This window comes from Chrysemys picta, chromosome 11, assembly GCF_011386835.1.
Source record: "Chrysemys picta bellii isolate R12L10 chromosome 11, ASM1138683v2, whole genome shotgun sequence".
Taxonomy (NCBI): Eukaryota; Metazoa; Chordata; order Testudines; family Emydidae; genus Chrysemys; species Chrysemys picta.
In genome coordinates, this window is record NC_088801.1 from 31,562,804 (window position 1) to 31,582,697 (window position 19,894).

The 19,894-nt window shown below is 42.6% G+C and overlaps 1 protein-coding gene across 17 annotated transcripts in view; it reads left to right on the forward strand.

Moving 5' to 3' along the window:
- Window positions 1–19,894, forward strand: part of TANC1 (tetratricopeptide repeat, ankyrin repeat and coiled-coil containing 1) — a 197,688-nt gene that overhangs the window by 33,477 nt on the left and 144,317 nt on the right. Inside the window, exon 1 of one of the 17 annotated variants that reach the window (XM_008178481.4) lies at window positions 3,146–4,138. The exons of 14 other annotated variants lie outside the window; for them this stretch is intronic. In XM_008178481.4, coding sequence (XP_008176703.1) covers window positions 4,095–4,138 — 44 coding nt within the window. In that variant the 5' untranslated portion in view covers window positions 3,146–4,094. Of the gene's footprint in view, window positions 1–3,145; window positions 4,139–14,011; window positions 19,882–19,894 lie in introns of those variants that run through there. 2 more of the 17 variants (XM_065560602.1, XM_042860818.2) reach the window with 2 other exon arrangements.

Sequence of the window (19,894 nt, forward strand, 5' to 3'; positions counted from 1 at the left end):
GTGGACGGGTAGTGAGCTAGGGCACCCGGGGGCTCCTTTATGTGCTCTAACTCTCAATTGTAGCCAATCCCTTGGAGAAATACTGTGATATAATACATAAGATTCCTCAGGGCATATGAGACGGTTTGCTGCCTCCGCCCCCTTCCTGAATAAGGGTGAGATTTTTCAAAAACACTGAGCATTGGTCTAGCTCTGCATTGACTTCAGAAGAAGCTGAGTTAGGCACTGCAATATCCTGGGTGCTCCCGCATAGATTTATAAGTCATATGAGCAAGTGGCATTCAGCAGACACAGAATTTATGAGAGTCCCACATTTAATGACTGGTGTACTTTTCTCTTACTAAAATGTTAGTCTAGGTTTTTAAGACCCCCCAGAATGTGGAAGGTACAATCTATCTATTTTTTGTATTAGTTGATATACCATTTTAGACCAGTCCTCCCTCAAAAACAAATAAATGTCTTTTGTGTATATTGATATACCTTTATTTTAGAAGGGAGTTCCTCATGTTTAGAAAAATAGATTATCTATAGTAACTTTATGTATGGGTTTTATTTCTCATATTCTTCTGTGGAATGGATCTGGAATGGAGGTGCAATGGGACCATCTTTTTCCATGTGGTTGACAGTAGTTTCTAAATGCTGAATAGTCAAAATAGTGTATAAGCAAGCATACTTGAAAATGTTCCTATAAACATTGTCATTGACAGGAAGCTCTAGTCTTTTATTGGCATTTTATATAACTTTAAGAATTAATGGTGACCTGCAAAGGATTTTTTTTAAAATGTAGTTGGGGTACACTTTTTTTGAAAATTTTGCTGCTTCACAATGAATAAAGAAGACATGAAAGGGTAAGGGGTTGGGTTACATTTTTTTTAAGATTAAAACCCATTAAGTGACCATGACCAGAATTATCACATAAGTGTTCAAAACTTTAAAACACTTATCGTCACAGTATATGAATCTTCACTCTCTTAGCTTTTGTGGCGGTATCATTTTACTAGTTCTTTTTTACCCTTGTCTTTCAGTCATCATACAGTCTTCCAGGCTAGATAGGATGTGAATTTATAATCTTAGCGCCCCTTCCCCTCCATCCTCCCCCCCCCCCCCCCCAAAAAAAAAAGCAGTTTGTAATAGGCTCAGATAATGCAGAACTTTTTTACAATTGACTTTTCATCTAAGGAACCTTGTTATCAGACTCCCTAACATTAGGCTGTCATTCCGTCCTCTTCAATACCTCCATTGTGCCATAGTGCACTTGGAGCAATTTTGTGATATGTCTTGCAATAATTAATCTAATATGTGGACAAAGTTGAAACTTCAACTCATAATATCCTGATTTAAACTAGAAGCTGTCCATAACCAAAGCCCTGGATCCAAGCAGTCCTGACCTTTGTGGTTCAGGCCAGTTTACAATGATTGAGCTAATCCGGGGGAGGAGAGCATTTTGCAAAATATCACTTAAGTGTGCACTCTTATCAGGTGCTGGAAGAGAAAATAGATGCTCCACTCAGGATGCTACTAAGAACGCCAGAAAGGTCTATTAAAAATGTGTTTGTGAACTGTCAGACTCTCATTAAGCAGCTCTCCAGTACTTCTCGATGTAAAGGGAATGGTTTCTTTCCTGAAAAATGGTATTGATTCATATCCTTGTTCACAAGATGGCGTGATCCTGTTGGGAACTAAGCTAAGCTGACTTTGGCTAAATGTTGGAAAGACTTAAAAGGTAACCACAGAGGATAATTCCTTATGGTTGAAACTCCCAAGGCTTGACTTCACAGTTACAGTCTGTGCTAAATTCTCCTCTCATCCCCTGGACTCCAGTGTCTTGCCTAAAGATTTATTAGACCACAAAAGTGAGTAAAATCTGAGGCACAAAAATAAGTTAGTGACCACTTAGCTTGCCATGAATGCTAGCTACATTTATATTTTTCTAGAGTGGCTTAAGCCTGGAAGGGGAAAATTCAGGCAGATGAAATAGCATGTGCTCCTTTACCCGGATAAGTAATTATTTCCCCCCACCTCTTATTAACCTTTGTCATAATGGTAGCAGCAATCAGAGTGAAGATCTCTAGTCTCCTACTTAAGATAACTGGCTTGTCCAGTCTCTATGAGCAGTGATCACCAAAGAAGAACTTCAGAGGTCCCGTGCCTGAAACAGATTTAGTCCACAGAAATTCTTTTGGAAACTGGACTCTTGTGTACTGAGGGGAGAGGGTAACCAACTCTGATGGGTGAAGAACTTGATTCCATGGAACAGATAACAGAACATTAACTGTTCACATGGAATTCAAACGAGGAACAAATCATCCACCTAAACTAGGGATGCACTTAGACATCCCCTGGGGTACTATGCCTCCCCCCCCCCAAGCCAACCCCCACCCCGATCTGCTCCCCTACCCCAAAAAACACCCCACCCTGTGTCAGTCAGTTTGAACTCAATTGAAGCTCAACCCTGGAGACGACGGTGGTTCTCAGAGCCTGGGCTCCAGCCTGAGCAGGAATATCTGCATTGCTATCTTTCGCCCTGTGACCCGTGTCAGTTGACTCAGGCTCTGAGACTCACTGTTGCGGGGTTTGTGTAGTGTTTTTGTTTTGCAGTGTAGGCGTGCCCCGTATCTTTCCAAGACCTAGTTCGTTAGACTTTGGCATGACCCCTTGCCCACAATCCTTGGAGATAAAACTGTCAATTCTGTGAACTGACTGGAAGTCTTAATCTTGGAACAGTCAAGCAGGTGAAATCCCTTGAATGTACTATGGGATCTGGGAAGAATGCATTAAACTCCAAATGCTAGCTGGAGAGTTCACAGGGGCACCTGGATAGTGCAGATGATACGGTGTTGCAGGAAGAACTGACACACAAACATGTCATAGAGGGTGATGATGCTAGCTGTCTTTAGCCTGGCATGTGACTGCCAGAAACCAACACCTTTGGGTTGGACAGTTGCGGCTTCTGTAAATAGTGGCATAAAAAGAACAGAATGGTCCTGTCCTTTTAGGTGGGCAGAAAGAAGTCTAAACTCTATATCAGTGATACTCAATTAGATCTACCTGTGGGTTGATTTATGAATTTTATGATAAGAGGTGGGCCATTTGCATAGAAGGCTGACCAAAAAAACAAAAAGAACCTAGCTGCCAGTAAAGACCATTATTGCAATGTAAGTATTAGTATTTTGTCTTTTAACCAAGTTTATAAATCAACATTATTACCTGTATTTGTGACCATATCTAATGGGGGAGGTGACATCGATGATTTCTAGTAAGTTTTTTGAAGAGTGATTTGTAAGAGGTCAGGGCAAGGCACATATACTGGTGAAGATGTTCATCTGTCAGGTGATTGCAATATTGTGGGTTTTTTTTTTTATATAATGTTCATGGTAGAAAACCCAGATTCTCAGAGAGACATTGATCCAAATATCGTTAAAAGATAGATGGCTAGATTCTGGCTATTCTGATAAACTGCCGCTGCTCTCTGGCTGCCCAGCCATTGCTTAATTTGAGCCAAGGCTTGCTGGGGCTGAGCGCCGGCACCTCTTTCATTACAAATTAAGCACTGCCATTAAGTTACTTACTAAGGAAATCATTATAAATGATCCGCAGCGCTTCACTGTTCATGAATTTAATTATAAACTTTTTTTTAAGGTGAGCTGGTGGGCCACACAGGAAGACTTGGCAGGCCACATTTGACTTGAAAGAGAGGATGCTTTTCGTCTGCTACAGGGCAGGATGCCTACTCCCAATCCCAGATGTGATATAGTTAAAAGGATGCAAGTGTTAAGCAAGTCCTTTTGAATTAGGCCTTGCTCTTCTTGGGGCATCAGTGCACTTGAGGCCTGCCTGCACTAGGATTTTGTTACTCTCTGAAATAGTGGCAACAAAGGTTTTGTCCTGCCTATGTGAGCGCTTACACCATTTTAAATACTGGTTCAAAGGAACTAGTTATTAACACTGCAAGCAGGTCCCTGTGGTAGACTAGTTTTCATATTAATTGTTCAAATGTGGAAGTCATCATCTGGAGAGGGGCTGCTGGGAAATGCTTGAAGGATACACAGGTGTGAAATTACTGATCCTTCACTGACTGAGTGGCTTGATGTCCTATGGCCTGCATTGGCACAATTGGATCACAGAAAACAATTAACAGGTGAGAGTTTCACTGTGGTTGCCAGCAGAGGCACTACAGGTGAGGGTATATATGGGAGAAACTGCCTATATACCTTTGTATTGTGTGTGTGTGTGTATGAATAATAATGACAGAAGAAAGGAGCTGCCAACCTATGGAAATTGACTAGATAAATTTTTAGTAATTTTTTAGTGTTTTAAAAGTTAAAACCAGGATAACACTCGAGTTGGCTTTGAGGAATCTGCAATATAATGAAACTTGAAATGACAGAGAGAACCCTAATAACCTATATTTATACAGTATTGCTTCTGAGAAGTGTTATAAATATCCTTCTTTAAAGAAACAAAAGGAAACATCTCTCAGCATATTTGTATTCTAATCTAAAATACCACACAGTGAGTTATTCTTCATTAGTGTAGATTCCAACATAGTCTCTGATGAAAGAGAGGAGAGAAATAGTTCCAAAACTGTGTATAACATTCAGTCCAAAAGATGGAATATGATGCATTTTGATGAAATTTTCTAAACTTTAATTATTCATGAGTATGAATTCAACAATTTTCAATTTATCCAACATACAAGGGATTATTATTCTACTAGCACTAGATAGCCTATAGTATAAAACTCTGTATTCTATGTGGATGAGCTACATTATATCTTGTCTTTTAGAAAATACTTGCCTTGTAGCAGATGTTTCTTCATTAGGAATTTGTGGAAGTATGTATAACCAGTTTAACCAGTTTGTGCTGCCAAGTTAAACACTCTTTCCAAATGCCATAATCTATATTGTTACACCATTATATACACTTTTTAAATAAATATAATTATCCAAAATATATTTTTTTTTTTTTTTAGCATACTGCCTTTTATAGAAATCTTAAAATGACATTACAAGGCAACACATGAAAACTTTTATGAGAGTTTTGGCTCTGGAATCTTGGATTTGTGTGAAATCTAGGTAGGGATATATGCCAGGAGTACAAGGAAAGAATTAGAACTGTGTTTATGTAGTACTAAAACATACTCTTAATTTGTAGAATTTACACATGTTAATGGCAGCACATGACCAAAGTGTTTTTGTAACTCAAAAATGTGAATTTTATTCTGTTTCAGGAATAGGAAAAGGGTTTAGAAACAGAAACCCAAGTTTTGAAGCTGCTTCTGCCTAGGGCAGGGGTTCTCAAACCCTTAGGGGGTTGCGAGGTTATTACATGGGGGGTTGCGAGCTGTCAGCCTCCACCCCAAACCCCACTTTGCCTCCAGCATTTATAATGGTGTTAAATATATAAAAACAAGTTTTTAATTTATAAGAGGGGTCGCACTCAGAGGCTTGCTATGTGAAAGGGGTCACCAGTACAAAAGTTTGAGAACCACTGGCCTAGGGTGAGCTGTCAGTGTAGAAGCCTGATATTTGTTGTTTTATTGTTTACCTCCTCTTCTGCCCGTCCTCCCCACCCCCAATCCTAAATCTGAACCTACATCAGGTCTCCAGTAGATTTGTCTAACTTCTTAACAAAAAAGTTCCCTTCTCCTACATTTATCTACATTTAGGAATTGCTGCCTCCTGATGTTTCCTATCTTTAGAAACATTGTCCAGAAAACAAAATTACTTCTATAGCAAGAAATCAGTTTAATATATTGCATTTGTGCAGCATTCTGTGGGCATTTGGTCTATAATTTCTTTTCCTAAACATATAAAGTCATACAAAGTTTGAAATGCTAGACATCATGTATGTATCCATGTAGCAGAACTCGGCAAATTATTCAACCTTTTAAAATAAACTTCCATTTCCAAGTATTGTTGAATGATATTCCCCCCGCCCGCCCCCAGCAAAGGAGATTCCTATTAGGTGTTCACATCTACTATAAGTGCTGGTGGTACGTGTGCTGTAATATTTTAAAATTACTGCCGTAGGCATATACCACTGGGAATTTAACCTACATCTTTGGTTTTACAAATAAATGGAGCTGTCTCAAGATTGATGTGTACAAATAAAACTAGCCTCTAATGCAGGGCTGAAAAAATGTGCCAGACATTTACTAATCAAAGGTCCATAGGCAATTCGTTGGAGGGGCATGAAGGGTTGAGTGCCCCTCCAGCAGCTGGCCCAGGTGGGGAGTGGAGGGGGCGGAGCCAGAGCCTGAAGAGAAGGCGCGGGGCCAAGTCCTCTTCTAGTCACGCTGCCCGGTGCAGCCCAGGGGCTGACTGGGAGGGGTTTCAGGCTTCACCCACCTTTTCCTCTGAAGCTCTAGGCATCTCCCTCTACTTTGTGCTTGCGCAGCCTTCTGGTTATTTGTTTGTCACATTCAGAAATAGAATACTGCATAGAAGGCAGATTAATTGTTCACAACTTGTCAAACCTTTACAGTATATCAGTACCTATTTTGATGCTAAACTATAAATTAGTGTCTTATGTAGAGACAAAATATCCTTGTTGCTGTTACTTCATATTACCAAGGATAATAGATCAAATCTGTCCATAATTTAAGACCTACAGCTAGTTAATAGCAAAATCTAATAACCATTTTTTTAGTTGTTTATAAAAAATACCTGTTGGAATGGTGTATACAGTGTCTTCCTTGTTTCTTCTATTTTTGTGTACAGAAAGCTAGTACAGTGCCATTAACTGAAATGTGTGGCAAAGGCAAGGCACAAACTGTACAGCATTTGCAAAACTGGTTGTATAGTTACTGCTATATTGGTTTCTCTTTGGGATTGGGGTGTGGGAGGGGGTGCAGGCTCTGGTGGTTACCTCAGGTGGCTCCTGGAAGCGGCCGACATGTCCTGCTCTTAGGCGGAGGGACCTGGGGGCTCCGTGCGCTGCTCGCCTAGGAGTCGGACATGCTGGGAGCAGCACAGAGCCAGGGCAGGCAGGGAGCCTGCCTTAGTCCCACTGTGCTGCTGACCGGACTCGCCAGGGTCCTTTTTGACGGGCTTTGCGGTTGAAAACTGGACACTTGGCAACCCTAAGCAGAGTTCTTAAAATGAGGATAAGGGATCCTAAGAAGTTGCCCAGTGTATGGAGGGTGCATGTCCATATGTGTATATTACATTGAATGGGTCTAATTCTCAAAGCCATGATGGTCCTCCACACTTACTAATGGCACAGGGAAGGAGAAAGACAGGTTAGCTCAGCAAATTGTTAATGAGATACAAAGACTTCAAATTCTAGGTCTGTGATTCCTTTTTTTTGGGTAACTTGTTAGAATTTATCATGATGTCTTGATACACTTAGGAGTGAAATGCAACTAATCTGGTAAAACCCAGTGACGTCTGCAATGATGGAAAGTAGCTTCCATATGAAGACTTTGGCATACAGATGCAGAAATGACAGCCTCAGTAACTGATACCCTATTACACTTGCTAGAAAGATTGAACCATAATGCATACACACGAGGGGCAAATTTAGGTTGCACCGGCAACTTTCAACCTGTCATTTCCTAACTTTTTTTTATGCTTGACTTTACAATTTTAAATTCGTACTTGATTTCTGTACATAATTTCTTAAGTTTTTAAAACATACAACTGAACAAATGGAAATTCTGTCATATCACAGCCAGCCAACTCTCTTTAATGGTGTTATACTATCTAACTTAGGTGCTAACACATTTTAAAATACCACATAATTAAAATTAGGGCTGGCGATTAATCGCAGTTAACTCACATGATTAACTAAAAAAAATTAATCGTGATTAAAAGATTAAATTGCGCTGTTAAATTTCAATTGCTATTTTTATTGTTTATTAAATATTTGAATGTTTGTCTACATTTACAAATATATTGATTTCTATTGCAACACAGAATACAAAGTGTACAGTGCTCACTTTATATTATTTTTATTACAAATATTTGCACTGTAAAAATGATAAACAAAAGAAATAGTATTTTTCAATTCACCTCATACAAATCTGTAGTGCAATCTCTTTATCGTGAAAGTGCAACTTACAAATGTAGACTTTTTTGTTATATAACGGCACTCCAAAACAAAACAATGTAAAACTTTAGAGCCTAAAATCCATTCAGTCCTACTCCTTGTTCAGCCAATTGCTAAGACAAACAAGTTTGTTTACATTTATGGGAGATACTGCTGCCTGCTTGTTGTTTACAATGTCACCTGAAAGTGAGAACAGCTGCTTGCATGACATGTTTGCAGCTGGCTTTGCAAGGTATTTACATACCAGATATGCTAAACATTCGTGTGCTCCTTCATGCTTTTGGCCACCAGCAACCTGTCATCAGCATGGATGCATATCCTTTGGAATGGTGGTTGAAGCATGGAAGGACATATGAATCTTTATTGCATCTGTTATGTAAATATCTTGTGACGCCAGCTACAGCAGTGCCACGAGAATGCCTGTTCTTACTTTCAGGTGACGTAAACAAGAAGTAGGCAACATTATCTCCTGCAAATGTAAACAAGCTTGTTTGAGTGATTGGCTGAACAAGAAGTAGGACTGAGTGCACTTGTAGGCTCTAAAGTTTTACATTGTTTTGTTTTTGAATGCAGTTATTTTTTTGTACATAATTCTACATTTGTAAGTTCAACTTTCACAATAAAGAAATTGCACTACAGTACTTGTATTAGGTGAACTGAAAAATAGTATTTTTGTTTTTTACAGTGCAAATATTTGTAATCAAAAATAAATATAAAGTGAGCACTGTATATCTTGTATTCTGTGTTGTAATTAAAATCAATATACAAGTATTTGAAAATGTGGCAAACATCCAAAAATATTTATATAAATAGTATTCTGTTATTGTTTCACAGCGCGATTAATCACGATTAATTTGTTTCATTGCTTGACAGCCTTAATTAAAACATACTGGCTAACACATATCGTTTTTAAAGTACCTTTTTCCCTTCACGAGGTCTAAGATACATCCCCGATTTACTGATTTGTTGGCACTGGTCTCATAATCTGTTCAGTAACTTCTTTGTTTAATGTCTTCATTTATAATGAACACCTTACTATGTTCATCTTGTGGTGGTGGTAATGTATTCTTTTCTGAGGAGAGAAAATACAAATGATCAAGTATATTGAATCTAATGTAGGTGGGTTTTTATGTATACACTCTGAAGTAAGCTTTTTACGGCAGTGGGTTTATAGTCCCAAATCTAAGTACACCTCTACCCAGATATAACGCTGTCCTCGGGAGCCAAAAAATCTTACTGCATTATAGGTGAAACCACGTTATATCGAACTTGCTTTGATCCGCCAGAGCGCGTAGCCCCCCCCCCCCCCCCCGAGCACTGCTTTACCGCGTTATATCCGAATTCATGTTAGATCACGTTATATTGGGGTAGAGGTGTAGTTCTTTGACATATTTAATGCAAAGGCATTGTTCTTCCTTTCTCCTCTGCAGCTACATACTTGATTGATGAGTGCTGTCTTTTCTTGAAGTTTCACTCATTCCATATTTCCGGGGGGGAGGAGAGGATGGTTGTCTCACCTCTACACTATTTCCCCTCCCTCTTCCCCAATTTCATGTCGTCTTCTCCATGCTTCCACTCTCATCCTTCCTCCTCTTAGCAATAATTGCCCAAAAGTCTGGGGCTGTGAGGAGCTGCTGCTACTATCACTTATTTCTAAGGCCTCTGCAGAGAAGATAATCTTCTCTTCTGCTCCATTGTACAGGTGGAAGCAACTGACAGAGGAGGTGGTTATGGATGGAGAATTGAATTGTTACTGCTGCAGCACTATGTGGTGGCTGGAGTCAGGCACTGTAATTACTCTGCTTAGGTGTTCCCTAGCACTATCTCCTATAGCGTCTATTTAAGTACAAAGCCTATAAGGACCACACAGGAGAATGGCAGTTGAGCCCCAGTTTCAATTTTGTAATTTTTTTCCCCAGTGCGCTACCTCCATTTCCCAGACAAAGCTTCTGTGCTGTAGGAGTGCCTTCAGTTTAGCTGGATATAGAACTGATGCAGGCACAGAATTTTAATCTGAAGACTACTTTTTTGACCATTTTAATATTTCTTGCCTATAATTGTAGGGGTCAAGTCTGGGGAGAATATAACACTTCTGGTTTGTTTGTTTACAAAATTGTGTCTCGGTCATATGAAAGGGAGATACAAACCTATTTCTCCCAACCTGGCTTTCTCTACACAGACAGATGTGTTGAGTGTTCAGGATAAAGAGGGGTCTGTCTCTGTTTAAAACCAATGGTATAAAACTTTTTATATAATTTTATAACAGCTTCTCCCTGCTTCCCATATCGACATCCAAAATCCTGATATAGCTGCAACATTGTTAGTTTTCAAGAAGTTCTAGACTTCTTTCAACAATATTTAAAATCCATTCTGGTTCTTATTAGTGGTCTTCTCTTTGCCATTTGAATTTCAGCTGAGTCCAGTTTTTCCCTCAATTTTATTTATGTTGGACTTGTAAAAGGCCACTGAAGTTCTTCTTTGAATAGATGCAGCTGTATATTCCACTTAGCTGTTTGCACACCCAGTGCACCAAAGCAGAGAATTTTGTCTAGCAGTACCCATAGAGGGGCAGTGCTTGTGCCTAGTGGCTGTAGCCCCTCACCTGGCTATATGAGCTGGTGCTGCCCTGATCCCCCTCAGTTCCTTCTTAGCACCTGTGGCTGGAGTTGGAGCTCTGTGATTCTTAACTTCACAGTTCCTCAGAATCCTTGGACTTTGTTGTGCTAGTTGTATATAGTTAGTAATACCCTAGTATTCGTGTTAGTTTTCCCTTGGTGATGCCCTCACCAGGGTTCAAATGTTGTCTGTCAGATGAGGGGCGATCCCCAACAATGACTCTCTCACAAGGTGTTTGCTCTGCTTAGATGGGGTCACATCAAAGAGTGGTGTTTGATCTGTGAATCATTCCCAAAATTGACTCAGGTGTCTAGAGACCTTCGCCATGAGGCTTGCTTCGTTACCAAGGCCTACTTTGGTCATAGGTTGCCCTTGATCTCGGTGAGTGGTGCTGGCTCAAACAAATTGCTCTCCTTTGAGTGCGCCGAAGAAAAGGTCTCATAAAACCAATCGGGACCGCTCCAGTCTTATTCCTCCTCCAGGAAGAGTACAGCTGCTACTGGCATGTGGGATGAAGCATGTCCTTCCAACTGCTCCCTGATACTGTGTTGGGATGCGAGAGACCCTGTACCGTCAACTCAGGCTGTGGCCTTGGAGTGTCTGTTAAATCTGGTACTGACAAAGGTGATGCCAGCACCAACTGTGTCCATGTCGCCAGCATATCATGTGGCGGCAGACTTCCTCTGCCTTTCCATCTAGAGGTCTCCTTTGATCCAGGACTTCGCCAGGGCTATGGCATCCACAGCTTTGCTTCCTGGACAGGCCACTGAACCTTCGGATCTGGTGACACTGCAGCCCGCTGTTCCTTTACTGCAGACCATGCAAGTGAGTCCGGTGGTGGGTTTGGCACAAGGGACCTCCTTGGCACTGCGAAACTCCTCAGCATCACTGCATTCCACTCCGCTGATGTTACCATGGCAGCATTACCTGCTCCCCACCTTGGTACTGTTGGCTGTTTCGGTACTGCCACTAGCTTTAGTACCAACACCAGTTCTAGCACTGGCGACAGTTGAGGGCTACCCTGGGCCAAATGAGGTGTTTCAGCAGTTTGCACCGATCCCTCCCTCGCTTTGGGTGATGGATAAGTCTGACTGGTTGCTTGCACCATCGAGGCTGGCTCAGAATCCCCAGAGTCTCAAGACTTCTTGGCATCCAGGTCAGCATCATCCTCCCACTCTCCATTTCCTGGCCTACACCTGGGACTGTTCATGGAGCAGCATGGATACCGAGATTGCACTCTTCCTGCAGTCAGGATGGGGGCCTGTGGCCTGGTGCCTACTGACCACCAATGCCTTACCCTTATGTCCAGCCGCCCCCATGGAACTTATGAGATGCTCCTTGATTGCAGAGGTCGTACTCCCTATCCAACTCTAAAGCGAGATAACCAGTCATGTCAGTGGCTGGGGCTGTTAACCTGCCACAATTTCAGGTGCCAGTTGTTCCCCCTCCCCACCTCGGGGAGCCTTTAGAATTGCCCCGTCCATATCTGCCTGTTCAGGAAAGAGACCCATCATTGGCACAGTTAACTGCCTCTTCCTCATCCCCGGATGACCTGGCTGTGCCTGGCTCTTCCTCCCCTTTTGTGCCTGAGGACTCCAAGGCCTACCAGGACCTTTTGCAGTGCATGGCTGCTTCCCTGCACATCCAGATGGAGTTCCTGCAGGAGAATACCCGTAAGTTGTTGGACATCCTGCAGCCATCTTCCCTCAGGAGAGTGGCTTCTCCTCCTCAACGAGGCATTTCTGGAGTCTGCAAAGGTTAATTGGAACACACCGGCTTCAGTGCCATCCACGACAAAGTGTTTGGAGAAACACTACTTTGTCCTGATGTAGAGATCTGAGTTCTACCTAGCTCCTAATTCACTCATCGTAACTGCCATGAATGACAGAGTTTGACAGGGCAGATTGAAGTTCACTCCTAAGGAAAAGACCTCTAAAAGGATGGACTTAATGGGTAGAAAGATCTGTATCAACTCTTACCTGCAAATGGGGATTGCAAACCAGCAGGCACTGTTGTCCAAATACGATTTTGTAAATTAGACGTGTCTAAATTTACAGACCAGCTGCCTGAAACCTCCAGGGAGGAATTTCAATCATTTATTGCCAAAGACTTCTGGGTGGCCAAAACATTACTGTAGTCCATGCTAGACATAGCAAATGCTTCAACCAGAATGATGGCCTTGGTGGTGACCATGAGCAGGACATCCTGGCTGCAAAATTCAGGCATTGCTCCCTATAGAGGACGTGCCTTTTGATAGTTGGATCCTCTTTTTGGACAAAACCAACAAAAATGTGTACCCTTTCTAGGGCCAACCCTATATTCCTTGGGGATGTAAGCTGGCAGTGCAAAGATGCCAGAGGTCAGCAGCAGCAGTACCGCCTGCAATACCCCTTTGGGCAATTGTTCCCTCCTCAGAAACAGCGGGACTACCCCAGGAAGGGGTATAGGTCCGAGAGGTGGAAGCATTCAGGTTGTGGGTTTGGCCAGTTGACACACCCTCTTCCAATGCCATCAAGTGTCTGTTTTTGACTTGTTTGTCCAGGGCAGCAGTTCAGTTGTGACTTCCATTACCCTGTTTCTCTTCTTTCATCTCCCCGCTTCCCCACCCCTTTGGAAACTGGCTAGCATGCTTTCTAGATGTTTGGAGCTCGATTACTGTCAACAGCACTGTCAAATTGGGTTATGCTATCCAGTTCTTCCTCAACCTCCCTGCATCTCACGATGGGTGGTGGTGGTTCCGTGGTTGAATGAGGAGGAAGAGTAATGTTTGGCGGCTGTTTGACAGGTTCTACTTACTAATAGGAAACCCTCTAGCTGAATGTTCCAAAATAGGCCCAGTTTTCGATCTGGTCAGCCAATGCTGGCTTGTAACCAGGAATAGTTGTCGCATCTTCAGTTGTTGAGACTTATGCGTAGCTTGTTGAGGGCATATCTAGTGATGATCTCAGCCTTTCATCTCCCCATTCATGGAAGATTGATATTTTCCAATGTAGTGGTAGGGAGATTCTTGGAAGGAATTCTTTGTCTCCATTTGCCATTGTGGGAACTGGTTCTCTTGTGGAACCATAACATGGTCTACATATCAGAGGGGTAGCCGTGTTAGTCTGGATCTGTAACAGCAGCAAAGAGTCCTGTGGCACCTTATAGACTAACAGACGTATTGGAGCATGAGCTTTCGCGGGTGAATACCCACTTCGTTGGATGCATGTACATGCATCCGACAAAGTGGGTATTCACCCACGAAAGCTCATGCTCCAATTCGCATGGTCTACATAATTTTTCACTCAAGATGTTTTGTAAGGGCTTAAGTGGAGAGACATTGCAGAGCATGGGCGATGAAGCTATGCCTGCAACATGCACTGCTAAGGAGTCTTATCAGCAGGATGGATTTGATTTAAATCACTAGTCAGGAAGACTTTGATTTAATCATGGATTTCTACATAAAAGTGCATTCTTGTTGGTTGTTATAAGCTTAATACATATTCTTCACAACTCAGAGATAGATGTAGGTTTCATTTTCAGAAGGTAAACACTATACATTTTTAAAGTGTTTTATTTTGAGAACTTTTCAGATCAGTTTTACAGCTATTTCAGAAAATGAATGATTGTTTGGTTATTTCATTTACCAAAGGTAATTGAAGCAGATATTTAAGAAGTCACTGGGAGGTGAACTATCTCCAATTCAACAGGTTAATCATTAATATTTGGAGGATTTCCTTGCCACGCTGTATTAGGAGAAGAACATCACCAGACAGACATTTAAATTGTTTTATTTAACAAAAACAACAATTATGTATTCTGAATTTTTTTTCTTCAACAGCAAACATATAACATTTTAACAAGACAAGCATATGAATTTTTGAATTTATTTAAACATTCAAGTTTTTTAAAATCAGGTTTGTTTTTGTTAAAATTGTTTTTAATTAAAATAATTAAATGAAATAGTTAAAAAAAATTAAATCGACTGGCAGTCAGGTCAACATGAGAAACTTAAAATATTGGCTTCTGCATTTAACTCAGTTGTCTTCACCTTCATTTTCCTGTTTGTTGTTCATCTGGAAAAGAACAAGTTTTCCTGCTTTTTCAGGTCCCAAACTTTTTTTCAGTTTGGAATGAATCAGTCCAAAGCAAGAAAATATTCTCTCTCTACTGGCAGAAGAAGCTACTGCTGTTAAAAATGAGATTATCACTTCAACAGTCTCTGAATCCAAGTGCTTAAGTGACTTCCTCCAGTTCACTGGTGTGACTTTCTTTAAAACATCATTAGCAAATATATATTTCTTGAATGGTTCTTATACCCAAGCTGGCTGTCTTTGATGGCCTGCTGCCATTATAGGTTTTCCCTTCTAGTGAGAGAATGGTATGATAGATCTCAAATCAATGAAGACTACACTCAGACCTCAAGACTTCTGGAATATGCTGCTCAAACAGTTTCACTTTTGTTTCTACTGCCTGTCCCTCCCTTCTCACATTTATCTCCAGACTTCTTCTCCTTGTCCAGATCTATTCTGCCCCCAACAATCTTCTATTCATTGAACTTTTTGAAACTTTGCCCTTTTAGAGAGAGATAAGGGATTGGCTCTGTGTACACAAACTTGCAGAGGAACAATCGGGTTGAGGTCTGTTATTTCTCACCTCTATATATTATTTATTTAAAAACATTTTTGCTGTTAACAAGCATGTTATCTCTGGAGAGACAAATCCACAGTTTGAGAACTGCAAAACTAAGCATCTCTGATGGTATCTTCTAGGTTGAGCACTGAGTCCCATTGGGTAGATAGATTAACCTAAATAATATATAAAGAAGCCTGTGGAACCCCATAAGATTGGGTCCCTAATCCATGAACTGTTGGAACTTTTCTTAAACATTACATGAATATATTGTCTCATACTATAGAATTAGAATTTATAATCTCTATTACATAATAGCTCAAAGATATCTTATCATGGATCTTAATTAAAACTATCTTTAGATGTGTTTTTCCTCAAAAAGCATTTTATAAAAAAAAATCAAATTTAAATTAAAAAATCCAATTTTTTTTTAAATCATTGATTTTTATCCACCCTGTTTATCAGTGCAACTTTTGTTTAGATTATCTTTTCAGTATCTAACAAAGGACTTTTTTCTCCTCTAAGATCTTGTCTTACTGTAGGAGAACTGGCCATGATTCAAAAATTTACCTACTTCTGTGTATGTCTTCACCTCCCCCATGCAAAATTTACATTGTGCAGTGGAATGATTCCAGGTTTCTAATTTATATGAAACTTATGCTGTACAGGTTATTCATGGAATCCTAAGGAGTGTTTGCTGTGGTGACTGTTTTTCTATAGTGTTTTATAAAATGGTGTATAAATTGTTCAGAAAGTTAAACTTTTCAGATAGAAAACTGATTATTGTTGCTTTTTCTGTTTATTCCGTATGGATTTTGTATAATTCTCTGTTACAGTATTCTTCTTCAAGTAGTGTCCCTATGGGTGCTCCACTGTAGGTGTGTCTGCGTCCCTGCGCTGCTGATCAGAGAACTTCGGTAGCAGTGTCCGTTGGGCCTGCACATGCGCTGTCTCTCATTGTACTAGGCCAGGAGGCTAGCCAGTGCCCAGGCTAACTGTCCTTAGTTCCTTCTCAACTGCCCCTGGCTAGAGACAGAGCCTTTAGCTGTCAGTTAGCAGGTTGTTCATCTTTAGCTTTTAGAAACCCTTTAGCCTTCTTTTGGCTTTTATTTGACCGAGCCTTAAAAACCCACAACAAAGAAAAAAGAAAAGACATTGTTCTTGTGTCAGCTCCCGGCCGGGAGAGGGGAACCCCCCTGGACCAGAGTATGCCTGGCTCGCCGGGCTTCAAGAAGTGGCACTTGCAATGAAGCGATCCTGGTCATGGACAAGCACTCCAAGTTCATTTGCTGCCTTGATGAGGGCCACATCCAACAAAGGTGTTTCCTTTGTCAGCAGCTCCGACCGAGATCATGCAAGGACAGAGAGCTCTGCCAAAATATCATCTTTATGGATGCGTCTCTCCGATCCCAGCCCTCCGGAGGACATGAATTTTCCCCTCAGATTTCGACTTGGAAGGATAATGGGTCGAAGAAACAGTCCGAGGACTCCTCTCACAACTTGAAAAAAAGAGTGGGAAGTCCTCTCAGTGAGCCCAGGAATAGCCAAAAGTGATCACCATCTCACTTGGTATCCTGGGACCAAGATCCTCTGGCACCCATGCTTCGCAGCGACCATCGGTGTCTGGTACAGTTAATAGGCCCATAAACCCTTTTGGCATGGGCACCTAATCTTTGGTAGAGAGAGATGAGGGCAAACCACTTAAGACGCTCCCAGTATGTGAGCTGTTGGTGGTACCAGCCAGCACCGGAGAGATCAGTATGGCAAAGTTTCCCATCTCCCCCAGCTCTGCCACTAATGCTGGGACACTCGGTACCAGCAGAATTCTATCAGTCTGGTGCAGTGGCATAGCTAGGAGCGGAAATTTGTGTGGGGCCCAACTTTGGAATGGATGGGCAATAACAGACTCTGGTAGCTCAGCTTCTCCCCTGACACCATGCCCTCTTCCTAGCCCTGGTGGTCCCAGACAAAGTGCTTCACCTGCCAAACTGGGCACACGCATGGGGCGGCTCAAAAAATAGCAAGGCAGAGCTATTGGAGTGTAGCTTTCTGCAGGGCAAGTTCATAACTCCGTCCTGGATTTCAGGTGACTGAGTGATACTCCAGAGCTGCTCTGGCAGCACTACACCCCTGCTCAGATTTGGGTGGGCCTGGATGCTAAGTGGGTGGGCTGTGATCCACCCAGGCCCACCTGTGGCTACGCCCCTGGTTCGGTGAACTGGCTATGTTGGAAGCTCCTAACTATCTACCCCTCAGTACCAAGATCACAGAATCGACCCATTGTCGACCAAGGGGCATTTTTCCCCACAATCATGCCATGCCCCTCTGATGACAAATGATGGTTCAGATAGTGAGCTGGACTGGGTTTCTCTATACTCTACCAAGCACCATGTGGGACCCAGTATCAACAGGGTCTGGGAATGTACCACCAGATGGCACTGCCACCATCTTGGTAAAGTCGCCCGTGGGCACCTGCACCAGGCCCTATGCCACCGCAGTGGCCATACTGGGATCCTGGGCGACAACACCAACAGCCTGCCTCGAGGGCACCGAGCATTGCCTGAGAGCCTCCCAGGCATGCCACCTCGGCTACAGCATCACAGTCCTCAGAACCCCAATAAATGGAGGAGCAAGAGGTGGACACAGAGGAGGAGGTCACACCCAAGGCCATATCCTCTTCTTCCCCGGACAAAGCAGTCATGATGTCGCCACCTTCCATGGTCCAATAGCTGGCGAAGAGAGTGGCGGACACCCTCTGCATACCATTGTAGGAGGTTAAAGATATGCACCACCAGCTTACCCACATCCTCTGCTTAATTTATATCCAGCATCACCCTACAAATCAACGAGGCCATCCTAGACCCAATTAAGATGGTGTAGCAAACCCGGCCTCGGTGGCCCCGACATGCAAGTGGGTGGACAAAAAATACTATGTTCCCACAAAGGAATCAGAGTTTCTATTCACCTACCCACCGTCCAATACCATCATGGTGTATGCTGTGAACTCTAGTAGCCGACAGAAACACTCTAGGACAACACCCTATGATAGAGCCTCAAAGCACCTTGATGTCTTTGGTAGGAAGGTGTATTCCTTTGCCACCTTACGGTTTCGAATTGCCAACTATTAGGTGCTCACAGCAAAGTACAGCTATACAAATTACAATAAATTACACTACTTTATTGATAAGCTACCAGAGAGCTCTCAGGATTCCTTTAAGGCCATGATCCAGGAGGAGCAACTGGTGGCAAAAACATCTTTGCAGTCAGCCCTAGACACCACTGACACAGCTGCCAGGACCATCTCCATGGCTGTGATGATGAGATGGGCATCGTGGCTGCACCTCTCGGGTTTCCCGAAGGAGGTGCAGACCATGGTAGAGGATCTTCCCTTTTAGGGTGTGAAGCTCTTTTTCGAGAAGACTGATACCTCTCTCCACTCCTTGAAGGATTCCAGGGCCACTCTCAGGTCACTGGGAATCTATACACTGGGGCAAAAGAGACGTTTTATCCCTCAACATCAACAGAGTCCTTAATTGTCCCAGTTCCTGTCACAATGGAACGATTGGCCCCAGCGGAAAAAGGGAAAGCCTTTTGGCTCCCAGTCCTTGACCCAATAACCTGGCCCTAAACACTGCTTTTGATGGGCAGGTTGAGGTACCGTGAGACCACTCCCCACTACTATGTGACCATGCACCCATTTGGCTACCATATGGCAGCGTTCCGCAGTACCTGGGAGTGCTAACCTTGGACAGATGGGTCCTAGAGATAATCAGATCTGGGTATTCCATCCACTTCACCTTCCTACCCCCTCCACAACACCTTTCCCTTTCCTCCTTCGGGGACTCTTCTCATGAGTCAGGCTGCCTCCTGTAGTTAAGAGCCAAAGAACCAGTACCTCAACATCTATGAGGCAAGGGGTTCTACTTTCGTTATTTCCTACTACCCAAAAGGAAGGGAGGTTGAAGACCCATCCTGGACCTCAGAGCTCTCAACAAGTTCATCCAAGCTCAAAAGTTCAAGATGGTCACCTTATCGACGATCATTCCATCACTGGAACAGGGAGACTGGTTTTTGGCCCTCAACCTACAAGATGCCTACTTTCCCATTTCAATACTACCGGCTCACAGACGCTTCCTCAGGTTCACCCTGGTGCACGACTATTACTAACACAGTCCTTCCCTTCGGACTTTCATTGGCCCCGAGAGTATCATCTTTGACTAACCTGACTCTGAAGTCCCAGCCCTCCCAAGAGGGTACTGCTCAGGTGCACCAATAGGGACACTACTAAAAGGAGAAGTTACTCACCAGGTGCGGTAATGATGGTTCTTTGAGATGTGTATCCTTATGGGTGCTTCATTACCCTCCCTCCTCCCCTTTACTTCGGAGTTCTCGCTGTGATTCTGCAGTAGAGAAGGAATTGAGGATGGTTAGCCTGTGTGCGCTGGCTAGCCTCGTGGAACAGCATGAGGAGAGACAGCGCATTTCCTGACCCAATGGACACTGCTACCAAAGTTCTCGGATCAGCAGAGCATGGACGCAGACACATCTACAGTGGAGCACCTATAGGGATGCACATCTTGAGGAACATTGTTACTGCACAAGGTGAATAAATTCT